This window comes from Sphaerodactylus townsendi, linkage group LG11, assembly GCF_021028975.2.
Source record: "Sphaerodactylus townsendi isolate TG3544 linkage group LG11, MPM_Stown_v2.3, whole genome shotgun sequence".
In the NCBI taxonomy this organism is placed as follows: domain Eukaryota; kingdom Metazoa; phylum Chordata; class Lepidosauria; order Squamata; family Sphaerodactylidae; genus Sphaerodactylus; species Sphaerodactylus townsendi.
Window position 1 is genome coordinate 2,099,339 of NC_059435.1, and position 23,672 is coordinate 2,123,010.

The 23,672-nt window shown below is 49.7% G+C and overlaps 1 protein-coding gene across 1 annotated transcript in view; it reads left to right on the forward strand.

Annotated features, from left to right (window-relative positions):
* Window positions 1–22,879, forward strand: part of LOC125441144 (sulfotransferase 1B1-like) — a 43,655-nt gene extending 20,776 nt beyond the window's left edge. The window contains exons 4-8 of the mRNA XM_048511495.1: window positions 4,105–4,202; window positions 9,601–9,727; window positions 12,186–12,280; window positions 12,500–12,680; window positions 22,271–22,879. Coding sequence (XP_048367452.1) covers window positions 4,105–4,202; window positions 9,601–9,727; window positions 12,186–12,280; window positions 12,500–12,680; window positions 22,271–22,383 — 614 coding nt within the window. The 3' untranslated portion in view covers window positions 22,384–22,879. The remainder of the gene's footprint in view (window positions 1–4,104; window positions 4,203–9,600; window positions 9,728–12,185; window positions 12,281–12,499; window positions 12,681–22,270) is intronic.
* Window positions 22,880–23,672: the final 793 nt, after the last annotated feature.

Consider the following 23,672-nt stretch of genomic DNA (forward strand, 5'->3'; position numbering starts at 1 on the left):
GGGCAGAGGCCAATCTACTGGTGATCCCTGGCTCCTTCCATGATAATGGGGTTGGAGCCTTCTACCTCGGCCAGAGCCTTTACAGCTCTGGCCCCTGCCTGGTGGAACGCCTCCCTCCAGTGTGCCAAATTGGGCCCCTCTGCAGGACCTCGTTGAGTTCTGCGAGAGGGCTTGGTGGGCAAGACTGGAGCTGTTCCAACCGGGCTTTCAGAGACTAGCCGCTGATAGGCCCCTCCCCTCCCTCCTCCCTTCTTAGTCTTCTCTGACATCATGAAGATCCTACCACCCCTTCTGGGATTCTTTGTGGGAATTGATAGCAGGCGCCATCTTGTGTTAATTAATTGATGCTGCATTTTAAATGGGGTTAGGTTTATTTTTATTATTAGAGCCATCTTAACTTATATTTATATTGTATTTAATTTGATTGTGCTCTTTTTACACTGTTCACCGCCCTGAGCCTTCCAGGGGAGGGCGGTTTATAAACCTAATTAATCATCATCATCATCATCATCATCATCATCATCATCATCATCATCATCATCATCATCATCATCAGCTGCTGCTGCTGCTGCTGCTGCTGCAGCAGACAATATGGCAGGCCCAAGCAGCAGAAATGAAAGTAAGAGGTTTGGGCAGGAGAAATAAAGTGTTTCCTGCCTATTTTTGTCCATCCCCGAGCCCTGCCCCTGAGCGCGAGGGGCAGGGGTACAAATGAAGGAGGTGTTAACCCTGGGCGCTGTTTCCCCTCAATACACTTCTGAGCTGAACTCATTTTGAGGAACAGAGCTGTGTAGAAATTCTTTCCCAAAATGGTTTTATAATGTCCTAAAGACATTCAATTTAAGCTGTGAGGAATCCACCATTGAGGCAGATATAAGAAGCAGGGACGATTGGATCAGCTTTGCCAGTTTCACCTAGAGGTTGTGATGTTAAGGTTCAGACACAGAGAGAAAGAAGCAAGGGTAATTGGATCAGCTTTGTCAGTTTCATGTTACCAATGTAACATTAAGGCAAAGATACACTGTGGAGCAAGTGAAACTGATGACGGATTGCCCCAGTAGCTCTAATTTGGGGTTTTTTGTTTCTGTCCTTTCAGGTAACTGAGTCTACTCCAGTACGTTTTTGAGCTTCCATTTTGTGAGGGTAGTTCTCTATAGTAGAAATGGAAATTGAGATGTTTTTGAATTTCTGCTTCACAATGTAATTGTACACTAATGCTAAAGCACCTGCGCAAAAGAGCAAAGGGGTGGGTGGGTGGGTTGTTCTTCTGCATTGTGGATGACATCCCACCAGCATTAGGAAAAATACATTTTCAGTTCTTCCACGTGGAATATATATAACTGAAGAGAAAAGGGGGGAAATGACGGGGAGAATGGAGGTGTGCAGAGTAATTTCACAGAAAACGTTTCCAAGACTGAAGGTTTGGCCACTGGGAAAATCTGTGGTGAGCTGTGCATTCGGGAAAGGCCACTGGACTAATGTGAGGCGCAAAGTAAGTTTTTCCTCTGACACAATAACTATTTTGGTCATTTAAGTAGCAAGTTACTTTCAGAGAATCCTGTCACCTCACACACTGTAGCACAGAGGCTGCCAGAGGTTTGGCTGTCCTGGGCCCATGACTGACTCTTGCCCCTCCTGAACAATCATCAGTCACCCCCTTTCCCCCTCCCCCCACAGGGTTATCTGTAGGTTGCCAAAGAAGTAATTACAGAGGCACTGAGATGGAATTCAGACACTTGTAAATAGACTGGTTGCCCGTAGCAAGTAAAAATGGCATCCAGGATGATTAGAAAAAGAAACTTTATGTGAGAGATTTTTTCCCCCATAGGTCTTAAGTGACTGACATTAGTAACCAATTCTGAAGGCTATAAAACTGTGTAGAATTATTTCCAACACTGTGCAGCATTGAAACTAAACTATATATGGTACCTTTTAATCAGCTTTATTCTGCTGTTGAACTGTGAAGGTCCCACTTCGTAATCAACAACATTGTTTTTTCCGTGTATTGTCGAAGGCTTTCACGGCCGGAATCCCTGGGTTGCTGTGTGGTTTCCAGGCTGCATGGCCAATCAGGAGAGAATGCTGCTAGAACACGGCCATGCAGCCCAGAATCCACACAGCAACCCATTGTTTTTCCTTTTTATAAAACCTGAAAAATTAAAAGTGAAACATAGGTGAGTTAGGTCTGTTAAAAACATGTCTGCAGAAGCAAGGACATAGGTAAGGGGGGGTACTCGGGTTCAACCCCCCCCCCCCATTCATGTCCGAAGCTCCGCCTCTCCGTTAGTGGGTTTTAAAAACATTTTTAGTGTTTTTGTGTTTTTGGCCTGCAGGGAGCGCATTGTTTGGGATAGCAGCACCAAACTTTCAGGGATTGTTTGGGGGACTCTCCTGATGATACTACCTGGGTTTGGTGAGGTTTGGTTCAGGGGGTCCAAAGTTATGGACTCCCAAAGGGGGTGCCCCATCCTCCATTGTTTCCAATGGGAGCTAATAGGAGATGGGGAGGAATAGGAGATGGGGACCTTTGAGGGTCCATAACTTTGGACCCCCTGAACCAAACTTCACCAAATCTGGGTGGTATCATTAGGAGAGTCTTCTAAAGATACCCTGAAAGTTTGGTGCTTCTAGCTTAACAATTACACCCCTGACAGCAGGCACCCCCCAAATTTCCCCAGATTCTCCTTTTAAATCCACCCCCTTCGGCATGGATTTAAAGGGAGAATCTGAGGTCCTCAGTTTAGAAGAAAAAGAAGAGTTGGGATTTATATCCCCTTTCTCTCCTGCAAGGAGACTCGAAGGAGTTTACAATCTCCTTGCCCTTCCTCCCTCACAACAAACACTCTGTGAGGTGGGTGGGGCTGAGAGAGCTTCGAAAAGCTGTGACTAGCCCAAGGTCACCCAGCTGGCATGTGTGGGAGTGCACAGGCTAATCTGAATTCTAAGATAAGCCTCCACAGCTCAAATGGCAGAGCAGGGAATCAAACCCGGTTCCTCCAGATTAGAATGCACCTGCTCTTAACCACCACGCCACATGTTTCAGGGTGGGGGATTATTCACTAGGGTCAGCATCACTTTCAATGTTGTTTAACTAGGGACCCCAGATTCTTCCTTTAAGGTGGATTTAAAAGGAGAATTTGGGCTCTCTAGTTTAAACACAATTGAAAGTGATGCTGTTTGGGGGTAGATTCCAGCATTATAGCGGCTGCCTGGGGGGGAGGGGCGCAAAACTCAGATTTTGCACCAGGCTCCATTTTCCCTCTATGCCTCTGCCCAGCTGGTGGGGGGCAGGGCAGGGCAGGGCAGGGGAGTCTGCCGTCCCGGCCTCGGAGAGTTGCTTTTATGAGCGCTAGGCCAGGGGCGGGGCTTGGGGAGGCATGACCATGCCCTAGGGGCAGGTGGGGGTGTGGACCCACCCCCGAACCCCCCATAAAAAATCTATAGCTATGTCCCTGCTGCAGAGCCATCCAAACAGCACCTGCTAGCCCAGCCCAAAAGCAGCTCCCAGCATTATACAGCACACATCTCTGCAAGTGATCGTCACAGTGCAAACCAGAATGGAGATTTCTAACATGATCTTCTCCTGGGACGACAAAGGCTTTCTGCAACTGGGCCCCTGACCAGGGTCTCCTGGCCTGCCTGGCTACAAGAAAGTTTCCTTGGCTGACGTGGCTGAGGGGTCCCCACCACGGTCCCTGCTGGTGCCACAGCACCTGCTCACACCCTTCCTGGCAGAGCCAATTAGGGTGTTTGCCCAGTGAGGCTTCTGATTGGCTGTGCAGATTTTTAAAGTGCTGGGTTTGGCAGGAGCTATCAACACAGCACAAAAATTGTCATGGGCTGAAGGGACGCTGCGGCAGCCGTTGCGTGGCTCGGCTCCACTTCCTATGACAGCCACTGTGTGGCTGCGCCCGACATGCTGTGTCAGAATCCCAACGGAGCCCACAAGCTCAAAAAGGCCGGGGGGCCCTGAGGTGGCCAGTCTTCCTAGGGCCAGACCTCTGGCATCGGCGGGACAGATTAGGCTCCTCCTTTCCAAGCCTCCTGCGACCTTGTTCGTTGCTAATGACTTTACTAAGAAAGAAGCATCGTCTTGCTTACCAGGCACAGAACAACTGGCTCAGATGACTTCCCCTCGAGTGGTGAAGACCCACCTGCCAGTCCACCTGCTTCCCAAGTCCTTCTGGGACAATAAATGCAAGGTAAATTATCTTGGGGACCAAGATTTGCAAAGCTGTAGTTTAACACTTTTTAGACAACTGTTTTAAACTGTTGTCTGGGGAGGAGGTGACAGATCCAAATCTCCTGCTCTAACCTGCTGTCATAGTTCCTGCCTGCCAGTATAACCCTTTGCCTTCCATGGTTGCCTATTGGGAAGGGGGGAGGGAGGAACACGTGGAATCACTCAGAAGGCCAGGTGGTTCGCAGTTGCTACTCACTTGCCCTAACCATGTGAGTGAGTGAGTGTGTGCGCGTGTGCGTACATGTGCTGTCAAGTCTCAGCTGACTTATGGTGGCCAAATAGAGTTTTCCAAAGGTTTGCCGTTGCCTGCTACCTTGTTGGTTGAGAGAGTTCTGAGAGAACTGTAACTGGTCCAAGGTCACCCAGCAGGCTTCGCATGGAGGAGCAGGGAAACATGCCCAGTTCTCCAAATTAGAGTCTGCCACTCTTACTCACTACACCATGTTGGCTGCCCTAGAAATGTGAGTTTTGATTAAATATGTGAGGAGCAAATGTCTCATAAAACAAATTCACCAGGATTTTTGATTTTCAGCTCATTCCACAATATCATTTTATTATTGTTATTAAAAGCCTGGTGGAAGAGCTCAGTCTTGCAGGCCCTGCAGAACTCACAAATGTCCTGCAGGGCCCTGACCTCAGCTAGGAGCTCATTCCACCAGGTGGGGGCCAGGACCGAAAAAGCCCTGGCCCTGGTAGTGGCCAGCCGGACCTGTCCTGGGCCAGGAACCACCAGTAAATTCCTCCCGATGAGCGGAGGGGTCTAGAGGGGCAATGCAGGGAGAGGCGGTCCCGCAGGTATGTAGGTCGAAGACCGCTCGTGTCCTTAAATGTCAGAACAAGCACCTTGAACCTGATCTGAAACTCGATCGGCAGCCAGTGGAGCTTGTACAAGACCAGAGTGATCCGGTCACCATAATGTGCCCCTGAAAGGACCCTGGCTGCCGCGTTGTGAATGAGTTTTAATTTCCAGATCAGAGCCAAAGGAAGGCCAGCGTACAACGAGTGACAATAGTCTATTCTAGAGGTGACCATTGCATGGATCAGGCCAGAGTATCAAAGTGCCTCTGTAAGCATATTGTGTGTATGAAGGTAGGAAGCCAGCGGCGGGCTTTCGCAGTGTTTTGCACCTCGAGTGTCACATCGATGACCTCATCTGCCACTAGGACAGAAGTCGTGGGTGTGCCCTCGCTGCAATGAGCTCCTGGCACTCAGGAAATGTGTGTATTCTCTTGAAGCCAAGGTGGCAGACCTGGAGAAGCTGAGAGAGGCAGAGAGGGCAACAGAAGAGGCTTTCAGGGACCTAACAGCCGGGTCCCACTCCCAAGGAGACATCTCTTCAGATGTCACGGAGAATGAGAGTCTGGGTGACAGAGGGTGCCAGTCTGAGGTGGGGGAAGATGCTCCCTTAGATGGCACCCCTTCCTTAGCTGGTGGTCAGATATCCTCTTGGGGAGGTGGGGAGCTCCTCGTAGGGGGTGATTCGATCATTAGGAATATAGAGAGTTGGGTTTGTGAGAGGCGTGATGACCGCATGGTGACTTGCCTGCCTGGTGCGAAGGTTGCGGACGTCACACTTTGTCTAGATAGGCTGTTAGACAGTGCTGGGGTGGAATCAACAGTTGTGGTCCACATTGGTACCAATGACATTGGGAAATGTAGCCGGGAGGTTCTGGAAGCTAAATTTAGGCTGCTAGGAAACAGGTTAAAATCCAGGACCCCCCAAGGTGGCATTCTCCGAAATGCTACCTGTTCCACACGCAGGGTGAGCTAGGCAAGTGGAGATACAGGGTCTCAATGCATGGATGAGAAGGTGGTGTAAGGCAGAGGGTTTCAGATTTGTCAGGAACTGGGGAACCTTTTGGGATAAGGCAGGCCTGTACAAAAGGGACGGGCTTCATCTTAACCAAAGAGGAACCAGGCTGCGGGCGCTCAACATTTAAAAGGTGGCAGAACAGCTTTTAAACTGATCCCTGGGGGAAAGCTGACAGGAGCTGAGGTGACTTCGGTTTGGAATACAGAGTCTATGGGGATGCAGACAGAGAGGGAGGTTTTTCTAAATCAACCACATACAAGCGAGGAGCATAGCAATGTGATAAGTGATAGTGTCTACAAAAGGCTAGAGGGCAAAACACATAAATCCCAGGTTAGGGACAGAGACAGAGTATACAAGTGTCTCTATGCTAATAGTAGAAGCCTTCGACCTAAAATGGGGGAGCTGGAGTACAGAGTTTTGCAGGAGGACATTGATATAGTGGGCATCACAGAGACATGGTGGAATGAGGAGAACCAGTGGGATGCTGTTATCCCAGGTTACAGGCTCTACAGGAAGGATAGGATAGGGCGTATTGGGGTTGGGGTGGCCGTCAACATCAAAGAGAGCATAATGTCACATAAAATAGACAATGCAAGGGGAGCTGATTCCCCTACAGAATCACTGTGGATATTAATACCAGGTGTGAAGGATAGTTTAACATTAGGAATATATTATCGTCCCCCTGACCAAAGTGGACAAGAGGATTCTGAGATGGAAAAGAAATTAGAGAGGCCAACAAAAGCAAAAATGTAGTGGTAATGGGCGATTTTAACTATCCCCATATAAACTGGAAAAATGCATGTTCAGGTCATAGTAAGGAGAGAACATTCCTGGATATGCTAAATGACTGTGGACCTCGCATTCAATGACAGCAGCTCCGGAGCAGAGTAAATGACCCAATCCCCACAACCTACATCCCTCGGGATAGGCCGTAGGTCAGACAAGGAGCGAGCCTGCTCATATCTCATTCTATGTCTCGCTCTTGACCTAGGCCTACCGCCATATCTCCCATGCCCCATAAGAGCCAGAATCCCCAGCCCTTCCAGAGTTTCCACATGGGTATCAGCTAAAAACATCTTACCTAGAATAACCTAACACTAGTCCTAGCGACAGCCTCCAAACTATCATGGTGGCACCCATCAAGTGGCATGGTGGTTAAGGTGTTGAACTAGGACTTGGGAAGCCCAGGTTCAGATTGTTGGGTGACCTTGGGCCAGTCACACCTGCTCAGCCTCTCCCATGGCTGGTATTTGGATGGGAGACCTCCAAGGAATACCAGGAGCATGACATGGAGGCAGGCGAGGGCAAACCACCTCAAACATCTCTTGTCTGGAAAACCCCAGGAAGCACCCACGAATCTCATAACCCCTGAAATGTCACCTTTCCTGGACGCATGAAAAAAGCCAGCTGATGGGTAGTGCTGCAAATAGGGCAGCGGGTAATACGTATGAACGTGCCCTGAAACAAAGACACCCCAGCCAATTCTATTTGAAGTTGCAGGAACCTTGCTGTGTGTAATTAGCCACAATTTTATTGTTTTTGCTACCTTTTGTTCCTCTAACACAGGGGTAGGGAACCTGCGGCTCTCCAGATGTTCAGGAACTACAATTCCCATCAGCCCCAATTGGCCATGCTGGTAGGGGCTGATGGGAATTGTAGTTCCTGAACATCTGGAGAGCCGCAGGTTCCCTACCCCTGCTCTAACAGAAAAAGTTTGGTCTATTTGTTTCTACCTCTCCATATCCACATTTCTTTCTACTTCCTTTTCTCCATCTTCTCTCTCTGGTTGCTTTCTCTCTTATTTACAGCTGTTACTGACTTCCATCTCCCTTTACTCCCCCCCCCCCAACACATATGCTCCACTTACTTCACTACTCAGCCTGGTAACCTTACAGCCACTCTGGTCCTGATATATTGTGAGCATCAGAGGATCCCCCCCGCCCCCATTTTTCTCCTGGAACCTTGAGCTGATAACCAGGATCACTTAGCAATGTGGAAATCCTGGCCTAGGAAATCTAGGTTCAGAAACACCTGGGGATTTGGGGGGAGGGGGAGCCTGCGAAGGGCAGGGTTTAGGGAGGGGAGGGTCATTTGTCAAGGATAATGTCATACAGTCCACCTTCCAAAGTAGAATTAATGTCTTAAATAAATAATAAACACGCAATGCACTCCTTAGCCAAAAACATTCAATGCTATAATATATTCTAAAGTCTTATATTGGTTTATACATGGCAGCAAGCTCTTAAATTGTAAACAAATAGTAACTACAGCAATATACACAAAGATACATGATGTAAATCGGTGCTGAATGAAACAACCCCAAACATAAACATAAACAATTCCCTTTGCAGGGAGTCAGTGAACATAAACAATCCCTTCCCTGGGAGTCAATGGAGTCCCTACGTTTAGGTTGTAAAGTCTAATGGTTGGTTACCAGGCTTCACAATGTGTCAACAAACTGCAACTTTAAAATTCCTTATACGCAAACAAACAAGATGAGTTAAGTGACAAACCAGTCCATGATAAATAGGTCCTCAATCCAGAAGCCCTGTTTAGATACACTCGGCTTCTATATCAGGCACTATACCTGTGAGACTTCTGCCTGCTGGTCTGTCAATAAAAGGTAAAGGTTGAGAACGCTCTGCAAGTTAGAGGCGTTTTTATTATCCATTTCTTCAGTCCTTGCTTAATCCTGGATGACTGTCCAACATACATGGGATTCCAGTGTAATAAAATAAATAATACAACCAGCTAAAGATCTGGCAGCTGTGAAATCAACCAATAATAATAATGTGTCCTCTTCACCTGTTCAGGCAGCAATTGGAGCCCATGGGAACAATCTGGGTTGCTTTCGCGCCTTTGCAGAGAGACAGGCAATAATGGACGTGTTGTTGTAGATCGGTCATGCTTGCAGCCGGGGGAGAAAATGTGCTTGGGGGATTTTGTACCCTGTGGGGGGATCAGAGAATTTGCCCCCAACCTGTTGAGTGACCTGCACAGAATGGCTGGCAGGCAGATTCTCCCTGACAGTGGGCGGTGTGGAACCTAAAATGAACGGGTGGAAGGGAGGGAAATAAAACGTCTCCTGCCTACTGTGTGGAAGCAGGAGCGCCTCCAACTCAGAATTGTGCAAAAGGATCTCTGGTTTAGTGGTTTTCTAAAATCCTGGGTTGACAGGAATAAAATGGGCCGGACTTGTTTTGGGAAAGGTTGGGAACCTGGGCAAAGTCCTGATGGCCACCAAACCATTTATATAACGTCCTACCCCATTATATTTGGCCTGTTTGGAATCCACCTTGGTTCACAAGGAGTGATGGTGAAGGCGGAAGGTTTGGCAAAAGTGCTGTACATGAACTGGGTGCATGCCCAAGAGCACTCCATGCAGGGCACTGAGATGGAGGCCGGTCTGCCGAAGGTCAAACCTTGCATTAAATTTTTCATTGTTGTTGTTCTGTTGTTGCCAGAGTTGAGTTCTCAGACTAGACTCATCTAGAGAGTAGATACCATAACAACTTGAATCATTATTTTTCCCCCTTTGATGAAGGTAATCTATGTGGCTCGCAATGCAAAGGATGTAGCCGTATCCTTTTACCATTTTGACTTAATGAACAAGCTGCACCCAGACCCTGGAACCTGGGATGAATACCTGGAGAAATTCATGGAGGGTCAAAGTGAGTCTGGACACTATTCGCAATTGTGTACAACTAGAGATTTAAACTTTTTTCAAGGAAACTTTGTTTTCTGGGTTTGTTTTATTTTCAGGAGATTGCATTTGCCTAAGAGACTAGCTTTCCAAGTTAAATCCAGTCATTTTATTTGGGGCAACATGTCTTTATTCAGAAAATATGTCTCTTCTTCTGGAGCAACAGTGGGGAATAGGAAATTGTTATCACTGGGTGGATGTTTATATATTGAACTGACAATGAATGAAGACGTGGTTACCATTTTTAGAGCAGCGAGAGCTCCGGTCTTTCCATCCAGTCCTTGTTCCTTTCCAGGGCAGAGAATTTCAAGCAAAAGCCAAGAGTGTCCGGTGCTGACTGGCAAGGCAGAGGGCGGGGGGGGGGGGGGTCACCACATAGCCTTCTCTCCGCCCCCCCCCCCCCAATTTCTATTACAAAGGAGAGAGGTGGACAAATATTTAGCTCTAACAATGCTTTTGTGAATTAAAGAAAAAGCAGCCACGACATATGAGGAAGATGACTAACAGCTGACATACCGTTTGATGTGGCAAGTGAGCACATCTGTTACAAAGCTGGATTTGAACCTGACTGAAGGATTTGTTTGTGGCATTGCTTCTTTATTACATGTATTACATGCCCAGTGTTAGATTTTCTGTACTTGATCCTGACTGTGGGGGTAGATTATACATGTTTGTTTAGATGTAGTAGACATATACATTTATGCAGACATATACTTCAGTAGAGTTAATCTGTTTTCACAGACGCTGCTACTCTTTCAATGTGTTCTGTAGCTTTGCTGTCACAAACTGAGCTGTCCATGGTGCGCTGAGGCTGATCACTGAAGTCAACTCAGATTGATTTTGAACCACACAGCAGGGAAAACGAACCTGCGGTGCAGCAGCCAGTGCTGACTTCCGGTTGTGCAGACATGGGGTGATCCAGGGCCAGGCCACGTGTGCTTGGCCCACCCCAGCTTTGGCAAGGCAGCATCACAGTTTCCTGTGTCTTGACAGCCATCAACATGATGATGTGTTCATTTCAAGCAAATAGTAACATTCTCTGAACTTTTCATGTTAAATTAGATCAAATCTAGGAATAAACCATGTGGACAGTCCTTCCACTGCCACACTGGGGGCAGGGAGCACAGCTCTGCTTTCGGAATGGGTGTGGGGGCAATGGGCTGCTCTTTTAGCCCTGCCAAGAGACGCTGTACAACAGTAGCATGGCTTGCTTGGGAAATGGAGGTAAGGGGAGAGGACAGGGTCTGGGCCTCAGGCAGGGGCGCAGGGGGAGAAAATGGTGCCCGAGGCAAAATGGCGTCCGGGTGCTCCCCCCCCCACAGCCCTCCCCAACTTACCCTTTTTTTGCCAGCTGGCTGAAAACAGCTTTCTGCTAGCTGAAAATGGGCCAGGCCTAGTGAGGTGAGGCAAGGGGGACAGGGCGATTTTCTGCCCCATGGGCGTGCACCCAGTGCATGACCCCCCCATCTGGCCTCAGGAATGCTGATGCAAATGTTGTCAAGTGCAAATGCGCCAGAATAAAGATGGGAAGTTTGGGGGATGTGAGCATAGCAAGATTGTGTAAGATGTTACACACACACCCCCACACGCACCCTCTCCCCACTGCCGAAAGCTACCCCCTAAAAGGCTTATGGTTCTGCTATAGAGTGTTTTTTGAACGTTCAAATTGCTCTATACACTATCTCAGTAATGTTTACACCCCAGTAACAAAGGCCACTATTATTGCCCTGACACAGCAGATGTAGAAGAACTCACGTAAACAGGGGCTGGCCTAGAGATCAAACTGAGCACCATGTGCTGGGAGGCCCTGGTCTGGCGCTATTAACGTGTTTGTTTTTTAAAAAAACATGTTCCAGTAGACAGGGTTTGGTTTGGACTGGGACCATAGAGAGGGGCTTCAAGCCTTCCTGGGTGCTATTTGGTGTGGGGGAAGCCCTTCATTGCCTTGTTACAACCCAGCTTCTGATGGTTCCCCCCCCATACCTGAAAATTAAGTTGAAGAAATTGCTTAGAGTTCCAAACCCAAAACTCCCACATTGGGTTGCCACCTTCCAGGTGCCACCTGGAGATCTCTCACTATCACAACTGATCTCTGGATGACCAAGATCCGTTGCCCAGGGGGAAATGGCTGCTGCTGTGGAGGGTGGGCTCTGTGGCATTGTGTCTTGCTGCTGCCCCTCTCCTCCCCAAACCACGCCCTCTTGAGGCTCCACCCCCCAAATCTCCAGAGCTGGCAAATGTGCTCCGCCTGCCTGTGTGGTTTGGCCCTCTGAGGTTACTTAGTGAATCTGTGGCTGTGATAAGACCTGAGACGAGGGCTTTCCAGTTCAAGAACTATTAGATAAGACATCATTAAAAAGTTTTTTTGACTGTTTATCATCTTTCAGCCTTACAGTATCTGCTTGTTTCATGTTTTCTAAGTGTAGTAGCTTTTGGTTCCTGGTATGACCATGTAAAAAGCTGGTGGGATAAGAGGAATGACCAGCCCATGTTATACCTGCTCTATGAAGACATGAAAGAGGTAAGAAGGTGATGGTGGACATTCAGGTTCCTCTCTCTGTAACAATGCCAGATGCCTCTTCTAGAGAATGCCCACCAGAAGTGGCTGGACTCACCCGGCTTTGCTTTGGCTTCTGTGGTGGGCACGTTGTTGTTGTTGTTGTTGTTGCCTTATGGAATAGCTGAAGATGGCTATGCTTGGCCAAACAATACTGATTCCAGTGCAATATACCTTCCATAGGATCTGAAACGTGAGATTAAGAAGGTCGTGCATTTTTTGGGAAAGGACCTTTCAGACACAGTGGTGGACAAGATTGTTTGCAATACTTCCTTTGAAATGATGAAGGACAATCCTGCTACAAACTACAGGATGGTTCCAGCTGCTCTGATGGATCAAAGCATCTCCTCATTCATGCGCAAAGGTAGACTTGCTTCATTCTCTCTCTTTCTTTTTTAAAATTTGGATTGCCAACTGATTGAATTACAGTGGAACCTCGGTTATCGTCGCCTTCAGTTTTCGCTGGTTTCGGTTTTCGCTGAGCGTCGCCGGACTGATTACCGGTGAAAACCGAGGTTCTGCTGTATGTCTGGAAAGTTCAATCATGTCACGGCTGACCTTGTACGGAAGAGACATTTGGAGGTGGTTTGCCATTGCCTGCCCCTGTGTGGGATGAGAGAGTTCTGAGAGAACTGTGACTGGTCTAAGGTCACCCAGCAGGCTTCATGTTGAGGACTAGTGAATTGCAGATTCCACAGCTCTTAACTGCTATACTATGCTGACTCCATAAAGTATAGTAGTTGATTAAACATGTGCCTTTACAAATTTGCTTAACATCAAAATCTCGGTATAGATTATTTATTTGTTTGTTTATTTACTTATTTATAGCTAGCACTTTCCTGTCAAGACAAGCTCAGGGCAGTTCACAATATCAGCTTGCAATAATAAAATCAAAACAAAATATCAAACCAATTTACACCAGCATTTAAAATTCTTCTGTTTTTGGGTGCTCTCAAATGAATCAATAGCCAAACAGCAGGAACAACGTATCAGGGCAGGGTCATTAAAGCAAAATCCCAAAGAAAGTAGGAAAAGGAGCAAGGAATGAAAAAAAAGAGGGGGGCAGCAAATATGGATTCCACCACTGCCCTCAGCCACAAGCCTGGTGGAACATTTCTGATTACAGGCCCTGTAGATACGAAGTAGGTCCTGCAGGGCCCAGGTCTAATTTGATATGTTCCACCAGACCGGGACCAGAGCTGAAAAGGCTCTGGCTGAGGAAAGTCAGATATTTTTCAAGCCAGGGACCACCAGCAAGTTATTTGTCAAGCATAACGCACTCTGGAGGTATATTGGGAGAGGCGGTCCCATAGATACAAAGGTCTCAGACTGTTTAGGGCTTTAAAAGTTAATATCTAAATCTTGATCCTGATCAGGTATTCCAGTGGGAGAGAGCAGCTGACAGAACTCCACATAAGGATCCTCCACTCGTAAAGATCCATAAAGGCCCATGCAGCTGCACTGTGGATCAGCTGAAGTTTGTGGTCTCAAGAGTAGTAGCTCTGTGTAGAGCAAATTATGGCATTTCAGCCCAGTGGTGACCATGGATCACCATGACTAGGTCAGGGTACCTCAGGAAGGCTAACCAGTTGCCTAACATGCTGAAGATGGGAAAAGGCTGCTTTGGCTACATCTGTGACTTGAGGAGGAGGCATTCAGCATCCCACCCAAACTCTTGATGGGTGGCATTGAGGTTAGTTGCTCAAAGTCCAGAGTTGGGAGCTGGCATATTGTTGTGATCCACCAAGTTCTGGCTTGATCCTGCCAAGGCTCTCGGCTGGGACGTGGGACCCTTCTCCCCCCCCCCTCCCTTTTAACTAACTGTTGTTGCTGTAGTTTCATTTTATTCTGGCCATGCTTTATCAGCTTGTTAGACACCTGCCAGCCATTGCTCTGTTCAGTGCTGGGGGACGTGGCTTGTTTTGACCTGAGTGAAGGCCACGCTGGCTCTGGACTGCAGGGTTGGAGGGGTGCCAAACGCCCCTGGGAACCGGGTTTCAGGAGCGGTGCTATGTAATGGGGAGGGGGTGACGAGGGGTGCTTGGGCTTCTGGCAATAGAAGAAGAAGAAAAAGAAAAAGAAAAAGAAAATGAAAAAGAAAAAGAAAATGAAAATGAGTTTGGATTTATATCCCCCCTTTCTCTCCTGCAGGAGACTCAAAGGGGCTGACAATCTCCTTGCCCTTCCCCCCTCACAACAAACACCCTGTGAGGTAGGTGGGGCTGAGAGAGCTCCGAGAAGCTGTGACTAGCCCAAGGTCACCCAGCTGGCGTGTGTGGGAGTGCACAGGCTAATCTGAATTCCCCAGAGAAGCCTCCACAGCTCAGGCGGCAGAGTGGGGAATCAAACCCGGTTCCTCCAGATTAGATACACGAGCTCTTAACCTCCTACGCCACTGCTGCTCCCAAAAGCTGTTTCATAATAAAGAAATCATCTGAATACAGAGTCTCGTTAATTGAGCAGTCAGGGGGCTCGACCACAGCACAGCCACAAAACCTCTGTTTGATGGATTTAATTTCAACCAGCACCGCTTCAGCCACTTCATGCCAGTCTCCACAAGTCTGGCCAATACAACCAGGGTGGCATCCAATCAGCAGCCCAGCAGCAGACTGATGGCAGCCCATCCCAAAACTTGAGACCAACTGGGCAAGAGGGTGCATATAGATATTAAAATAACACCAGGGAAATAATTGTCCCCGCACACCAATGGGTGGCATGGTGATATCCTTTCCCCTTGTGCTACCACCTCTGTCTCTGAGCCTGAAGAACCACTGGAAGGTTATTCCATGTATACTAGTGCTGGCGAGGCAGTGAGTCAGAAGACCAAGCAATACCAGCAACGATGAACCAAACGGGCCTCCTTCTGGGCAAAATAGTTCATAGCACTCTATCCATGGAAATTGGATCCACATTCCCCTGCGTGCAAAAGATCAGTTCCAGTCTGTGGCCTTCTGGATGTGTGGGACTTGACACAAACTGAGAGAGTCCCACTGCCACTGTGGTCCGTAGCCTATGTGGAGGTGGCCATATCAGCATAAACATGGAAGCCTGTCGGGACGTGGAAACCCTGACCCCAGAACTACCAGCTTGGGAAACACCAAGACTCAGCCCAACACCACTTCCAATAGGCTCAGTACAGTATTGACCGGTGCATTAGGTGGGTGGTACACCAGCCAGATAGCCAGACTCTCTTCAGTGTCCTACACCAGACACAACACAATCTTGGGGATAGGGAGAGCCCTGAAGGAAAAAGACTCTCAAAATGAGTACACACACACACACACACACAATTCTTTGTTGGGGCTGATGATGAAGAAGAAGAATCTGGATTTATACCCCGCCTTTCTTTCCTGTAAGGAGACTCAAGGCAGCTTACAAACTCCTTTCCCTTCCTTTCCCCATAACAGACCCCTCGTGAGGAAGGTGGAGCTGAGAGAGCTCTGAGAGAAGTGACTAGCCCAACGTCACCCAGCTAGAATGCAGGAGTGGGGAAACACATCCGGTTCACCAGTTAAGTCTCTGCTGCTCATCTGGAGGAGTCAGGAAATCAAACCCAATTTTCCAGATTAGTGTCCACTTGCGCTTAACCACTACAACACGTTGGCTCAGCGTAGACTGAGAAACGGGGGAAGGGGGGAGAGGTGCCAGCGCTTTCAAAGTAACTGCCTCGCCGTCTCTCACCCACACATGCCAGCTTCACTTTATGCACTGCAAAATAACTTTGCAGGGTAACCATCTTATTATTGATAGACCCAGCAGTGCACAGTGTTCGAGAAGGGTTAATACTTCTAGCTTGCCACCCTTCCCACTGCACACTTGTCATGTCCCCCAATCACTGGAATCCCTGACCCTTCACTAGCCTCCCTTATACAAGTAATATCCACCTCTCACCCTCAAATAGACAACCGCCCACAACAGCGTACAACGAACACTTCTCAGCCATGATTAACAGCCTATGCCATTCCCTGGCGCCAGCCCTTCTGCGGGAAGGTGCGAACGGTCCCAGGTTCCTTGAAGCTCTGTAGTGCAAATGTTATACACTTCATGAAGCACATTTGGCATGGATCAAATGGGCGGGGGGATTGAAGGATATAATCTCTGGATCTAAGCGGGAGAGCTTAGATTCAGCTTTCTTTGTTACTCTACGCGTTGTAGAAATAAACTGCTTTAGGACTTTCCTACGGTCTCTGTTATTTCCACGTTCGTACTCGGATCCATGGCTGGAAAGGATGAAACGACAAGCGGGTCCCTTACGGGCGAACCTGATGAAGGGAAGGGACTGGTCCCGGCCAAGGACAAGGAGCCCTGCGACCCGGACTCAGGAGAGGAGGAACAGGATGCCCTCATCCCCGAACGACACGCAGAGCACCAGCGGTGGGGAGAGTGTGGGATTGCCCTATGTGTGGGTCCCCTCTCGGCAGCCGGGCGGGGGGGCCAAGGCGACTGGGCAGCGTGCGTCTACTTGGATCACGCAACCCATTGATCAGGACATTTATTCGGAGTGGGACCCAGCGGCGCAAAGCGAGTGGTCGCGGGCCCAGGTCTGAGCAGGGGCGTGGGCCCCTGAGCGAGGTGTGGTTGCCTGGCGGCAAGAGCGAGATGAAATGCGGCAGGAGATACACTTCCTAAGGCGCAACATGGAACTCCTCTTGGCCCGCGCAGAGGTGACAGAGCAGGATCGCCAGGATCCGCTGCAGTTACTGCAGCGGCCGCCTCCAGAGGGGGAGCGGCTGGTGGCCACGCTCCCCAACGATGAGCCGCCAGGGCAGCTGGGGCCACTGGGCGCGCCCGGGCCGCAACAACCGCAGGCACCGCAGAGGCAGCGGCGTGTGAAGGCTCATTTTGACGGGACGGTGGAGAAGCTGGCCTACTTCCTCGTACAGGTCGAGGCGCACATGGAGAAGTACGGCGGCGACTACGAGGATGAAGTCGAGCAGGTACATGAGGTGGGGGCTATCCTGGAGGGAGCAACGTCCAGTTGGTATGTCGGACTTTACAAGAGCTGGGCGCCCGAACTGCAGTCCTTCCCCCACTTCATGTTCGCTCTGCGGCGGCAGTTCAAGGATCCGTTTGAGGAGGAAAAGGCCCGGGTCAGGCTACGGCAGATCCGGCAAGGGTCCCGATCCGTGAGTGAATACGTTTCAGAGTTTTGCCAGCTGGCTGGGGTCGTCCAGGACTGGCCAGAGCAGGTGAAAATCCACTTCTTCCGAGAGGGACTTCACCCAGAGGTGGCTCAATGGGCCATGGTAACTGCGGAGCTGACCTCCCTGGCGGGGTGGTACACACGGGCAGGCGAAGCGGAGATCCGCCTATGGAGGGTGCAGCTACTGAAACAATGGGACAAACCCTCGCCGGCATCTCCTCGTCCCTCGTTGGAGGGTACCTCCCCAGCTCGCAGTGGCAAGGAGGCAAAGGAGTCGCTTCATGCTCGGCGGCGGCGGCTGGAACTGTGCCTGAGTTGCGGCGGTGAGGGGCACAAGGTGGCGGTATGTCCGAGTAAGAAATTTGACACCCCAGTGGGTTCCACCGGCGGCGCGGCGACGACCAGGACGACTCCGGGCCCTGGGAAGAAATCCCCGTTTAAGAAGGGTGCGGGACTACAAGTGGCATCGCGTGAGGCGAGCTCGACCTCCGAGGAAGCGGGCGGCCCCGAGTCCAGCAAGGAGTCGGCGGGAAATGACAGCAACCTGGCCTGATGCGCACCCGACGCCAGGTCCCTTTGAAGGGTGCAAAATTGACAGTGAGTGAAACCAACGACCCATTCCTTCTCCCAGTGACTGTGTCGAATCAGACTTGTGGGACTAGTGTGCAGACGCAGGCCCTTGTTGACTCAGGTTGCATCTGCTGCCTAATGCAGCCGGCCCTTGTAACCCAGTTGGGGCTATGGCGGGTTCCCCTGAGCTGCCCCATTCTGTTTGAGCAGATGGATGGGGCAACATTGGGAGGTGCACCGGCCACACATCGGACAGAGCCGGTCCTGATCCAATGCGGGAGTCACTGGGAGGAGCGGCAGTTCATCATCGCGAAGGTGACCAAATATTCCCTGGTGCTGGGGGTGCCTTGGTTGCGAGACCACGACCCAGATATCTCCCGGCCCTCCAACTCTATTCGATTTGTTGACCCCCCCTTGCGGCGACCATATTTCTGGGCCCCCGCAGAGGCAGGCGGGGTCTCCCACGAGCGGGCTGGAGGCGCACTGGATGTCTCGGCCATCCTCCAGCCCTACCGGGACCTCCGGAGGGTGTTCGAGGAGATGGAGTGTGACAAGCTGCCGCCCCACCGTAAGACTGACTGTAAGATCGAGTTATTCCCTGGGGCTAAGCTACCAAAAAGCCGTCTTTACCCCATGAGCCCATCGGAAGCCCAGGCTCTCCAGGAGTTTTTGGACAAAAATTTGAAATGGGGCTTTATAAAACGGGTAACCAGTGACTTTGCCACTCCTGTCCTGTTCGTGTGGAAAAAGGATGGCTCCTTGCGCTTGTGCAACGCAGTCTCCGCCTGTAACAAGTACCCCCTCCCACTGATCAAGGACTTGCTTAGTTGCTTAGGCGAGGGCAAGATTTTCACTAAGTTGGACTTGCGGGAAGCCTACTACTGGGTGTGGATCACCAAGGGCTACGAGCACCTGATGGCTTTCAACACAAGGCTGGGCCAGTTCGCCTACCGCGTCCTCCCGTTCAGATTAGCCGGAGCGCTGGGAACGTTCATGTATTTGATTAATGAGGTGCTCCAGGACTTTCTGTTCAAGGGGGTGGTAGTGTATTTGGACGATGTGCTGATTTACTCCCAGTCGGAGGAGGAGCACGTCGCAACTGTGCGGGGCTGTGCTTCAGCGGCTCCTGGACAATGACCTGTTCATGAAGCTTTCTAAATGTGACTTTCATAAGGAGCGGCTGGATTTTCTGGGTTACCGGATCTCCAGCCGGGGGTTGGAGATGGACCTGGGTAAGGTTAGTGATGTGGTGCAGTGGCAGGAGCCCCGCACCAGGCGCCAGCTGCAGTCTTTCCTGGGCTTCGCTAACTTCTATCGGGATTTTATACCGGACTTCGCCCGACTGGCGCCGCCTCTCACCGATTTGCTAGGCACGAAGGAGAAGGGGCCAGGGGCGACGAGGCCGTCGGCTCCTCTGCCGTGGTCGCCAGAATGTGAGGCGGCATTCCAGGTGCTCCAACGCGCCTTCACGTCGGAGCCCCTCTTATGCCATGGCGACCCCTCCAAGCCCTTTGTTGTTCACGTCGATGCTTCGTACAAAGCTATGGGTGCGGCCCTACTGCAGAAAGGAGAGGATGGGAGGTTGTATCCCTGCGCCTATCTTTCCCACAAGTTTTCAGGGGGCTGAGTGCCATTGGACGGTTGGTGACAAGGAGATGGGGGCAATCAAGTGTGCTCTGACCTCCTGGCGTCACTGGCTGGAGGGAGAGGCCCTCCCATTCTAGGTGTGGACCGACCATCGGAACTTGGCAGTGCTTCGCGTCCCGGGGAGGCTGTCCGCCAAGCAACTTCGTTGGGCTGACTTCTTCTCCCGCTTCAATTTCAATCTACATTTCCTCCCCGGGAAGGCCAATTGCCTGGCTGATGCTTTGTCTCGGCTGCCAGATCTTTCCCCAGGGGACCCCGCTCCGGTCAGGACGGTATTTTCCCCCTCTCAGCTGGGCTTGGCGGTCGTCACTCGGAGTCGGGCAGCGCTTCGCTCCAGCCCCCCAGCTGTTCCCGCCTCACTGGAGGAGGTCCTATGGGGGGCGGGGGCACTCGAAGTGCCGCGGGATGAAGGGGGTGACCTGCTGGAAAAGCAGGGGGAGTTCTGGTGGAAGGGGGGGTCGACTGTATGTGCCTCCGGCAGCACGCCTCCTTGTGTTACAGGGCTCCCACAATGTAAAAACAGCAGGTCACTTTGGGTTGCATTTGGTCCGTAGACAATTTTGGAGGAAAACTTTGAGGGGGGATGTGGAGGCTTATGTGAAAGGTTGCCCTACATGTGCGATGGCCAAAAAGGCACAAGGGAAGGTGTCCGGTCTCCTCCAGCCCCTGCTGGCGCCCACCACGCCCTGGAAGGTGATTTCCATGGATTTCATTACCGACCTCCCATCCAGCAGAGGGAAGTCGGTGATCTGGATGGTTGTGGACTTGTTTTCTAAGCAGGCGCATTTTGTCCCCTGCACCTCGCTGCCAATGGCGAGCAAGTTGGTCTGCTTGTTTGTAACTCACATCTACTGGCTCCACTAATCAGCTCCTGAGTACAAGATAGTATCAAGACGCGCGCGAAGGCGGAGCAGTTCATTTCGCGAAAGATTCACAAGGCGTGGCACTTTCTGAAGCTGCTGGGCACGGAACTCGCTCTTTCCTCGGGGTTTCACGCCGCTACAGACAGGCAGAGTGAACGGACAAACGCAACACTTGAGCAGTACCTACAGTGTTACATTAATTTCCAGTAAGACAATCGGGTTGACCTGCTGCCTTTTGCGGAATTCGCCTATAATAACACGGTGCATAGCAGCACGGGGAAAAACCCCTTTGAGGCAGTCTCGGGTCAATCGGCGAAGCCGTTTCCTTTCCTGGGGAGGTCCAGCGGGGGGGCCCAGTGGAAGCTTCGGGAATGCGGTGCAGTCCGTATCTCCAGCAGAAGCATGGGGACCCGCATGCAGCGCGGGCAGGCTCCTCTGGAGGAAGGCAAAGCGTAGAATTAGGTACAAGTGGTAGGCCTACAAGAAGCGGCAGCCAGTGACTCTTACGGTGGGGGATTGGATGTACTTGTCCACCAAGAACCTGCGGGGGCTGCAGAGGTGTAGGAAACTGGGAAAGAGGTACATAGGTCCCTTTCAGATACTCAGAGTGATAAATGACGTGACAGATGAATTACGGTTGCCAAAAAACTTGAAGTCTGTGCATCCTGTGTTTCATTGCAGCCTTCTCAAGAGGGCACCCCCTCCGGATGACTGGCACCCTCAGCCAGCCGTGACTTTTGGCCCCGGTATAATCAGTGCGGGGGGAGCTGCACCTCGAGGTGGAGGAGGTTTTGGACTCTCGGGTGCACCGTGGGCGGCTACAGTATTTGATCGCATGGACTCATTTCCCAGTTGGGGACAAGAGTGGGTTGATTCCAAACATGTTCAGGCCCTTTGCTTGGTGAAGGCATTCCACCGGGCTTACCCCGATCGCCCAGGAGGAGGGGGGAGGTCTTAAGGGGGGCAGAAAGTCAGGACCAAGCCTGTTAGTGCCCAGATGTCTTGCTGTGTAAGAATTGCAAGTGTTTTCTGTAAATGCTTTCCTGTTTCCCTCTCCCCTCTCTACTGGGCGAATTCCCTGGAGCCCAGCCGAAATCTCCATCGCAGAAGGAAGGTGCGAACGCTCCCAGGTTCCTTGAAGGCTTCTGTCCCAGTGCAAATGTTATACACTTTGTGAAGCACATTTGGCGTGGATCAAATGGGGGGGATTGAAGGATATAATCTCTGGATCTAAGCGGGAGAGCTTAGATTCAGCTTTCTTTGTTACTCTACGCGTTGTAGAAATAAACTGCTTTAGGACTTTCCTATGGTCTCTGTTATTTCCACGTTCGAGAGCCTGACACCCCAATCACTGGAATCCCTGACCCTTCACTAGCCTCCCTTATACAAGTAATATCCACCCCTCACCCTCAAATAGACAACCACCCACAATAGTGTACAACGAACTCTTCTCAGCCATGATTAACAACAGCCTATGCCACTTCCCCTCCCTCTCCAGATAAGCAGAAGGTAAGATTGTAATGGCTTATTTGTTCCAGATTATAGAGATACAGCAAAGCAAACTATCCCAGATTAAAGAAATATGCATTTCTCATCTTCACCAATGTGATCTTCTTTGATTAATCAAATAAATGTAAAATTAGTCTACAGATTAAGCTTGCAATCCCATTTTTTTAAAAAGTGTCCCTCCAGAGAGCCCAAGTATCTGATTGATAGTCTTTTATCTTCTAGGAACTGCTGGCGATTGGAAGAATTACTTCACTGTGGCACAGAATGGAAAGTTTGATGAAGATTATAAGAGGAAAATGGCAGACACAACCCTGCAGTTCCGAACAGAGATCTGAAGTTCCCTAGAACTTCGGGTGCTGCTTCCCTTCTGCAGTTCTGTGCACATTCGAGCATTTTATGGAGATCCTGGACTGCTGCTAATCTCTCTTTTTTGAAAGAGAGAAAAAAAAATCAAGTTTCCAGTTCAGGGATCCATGGATGTAGTATGTGCCATGTCACAGCTGGGAAAGACGTCCATCTGTCAGTGCTGAGGAGGCAGTTTGGGTTGAGGGCCGTCCGTCCTTCCTTTTGAAATTCCTCTCTCTCTCTCTCTCTCTCTCTCTCTCTGCTTTCATTTTGCAACCCCTCTCTTCTCCAAACATTTCTTTCTGCAACTGCAAACTTCTGAATTTTCAAAATTCTTTAAAAAATTCTTGTTATCACAAACAATTAGAGAATTAAAGAACAGTTTAAGAGAAAGGATAAGGCAATTAATTAGTACATTCTGTAGTAAATGTCTTGGAAATGGTAATTTAAGGTTTAGCAAGTATGAAATAAATACACTCCACAATATGCCATATTTTGTTCATCTATCTATTAGCTGCATTATGAATTTGTGCACACTTTATCTTCCTTTTTAGCCACAATCCTCTGAAATATAAATGAAAACACACATCTGTGCATTTCACCAATAAGCTAAGAAATTATTTCATGTGAAGTCTCTCTCCCAACACACAGTATTGCAGAAGGAGATGTTGTACCTGGTGAGTCTCACTTTCTTGGTCAGACAGAACTTGCTATTAATTAATTCTATACATAAAGCAGGCCTGATGGATTTACATGCCAATACACCAGGTGAAGTAAGCTCTAACTCCCTAATGATGTTGTAATTGGTAAAGTTGAGGACTGGGCTCTAGGATGGTTGGGAGGACAGGAAAGTGGTTGGAGAACCATACTCAAAGCGTAGTTGTCCACAGCATGCCATCCGAATGGAGGGGGGAATCCAGTGGAATGCCTCAGGGCTTGGTTCTGGGCCCAGTGCTTTTCAATATTTTTATAAATGATCTGGAGGAGGGTGTGGAAGAACTACACATTAAATTGGGAGGGGGAGCAAACACCAAAAGACAGAGGTAGAAGTCAATTCGATCTGAACACACTGAGAAAGGGAGCAGATATTTAAAAAATTGCAATTCATTAAGGTTATGTGCTGAGTTCTACATCTGGGTAACAAAAATGAGGGACATGCGTACTGGATGAGGGACCACATTTCAGAGAAGCAGTGTGTGTGTAAACAAGATCTTGGGATATAGGTGGCCACTAAGTTAAAGATAAGCAACCAGCGTGATGCAGCAGCAAAAAAAGGCTA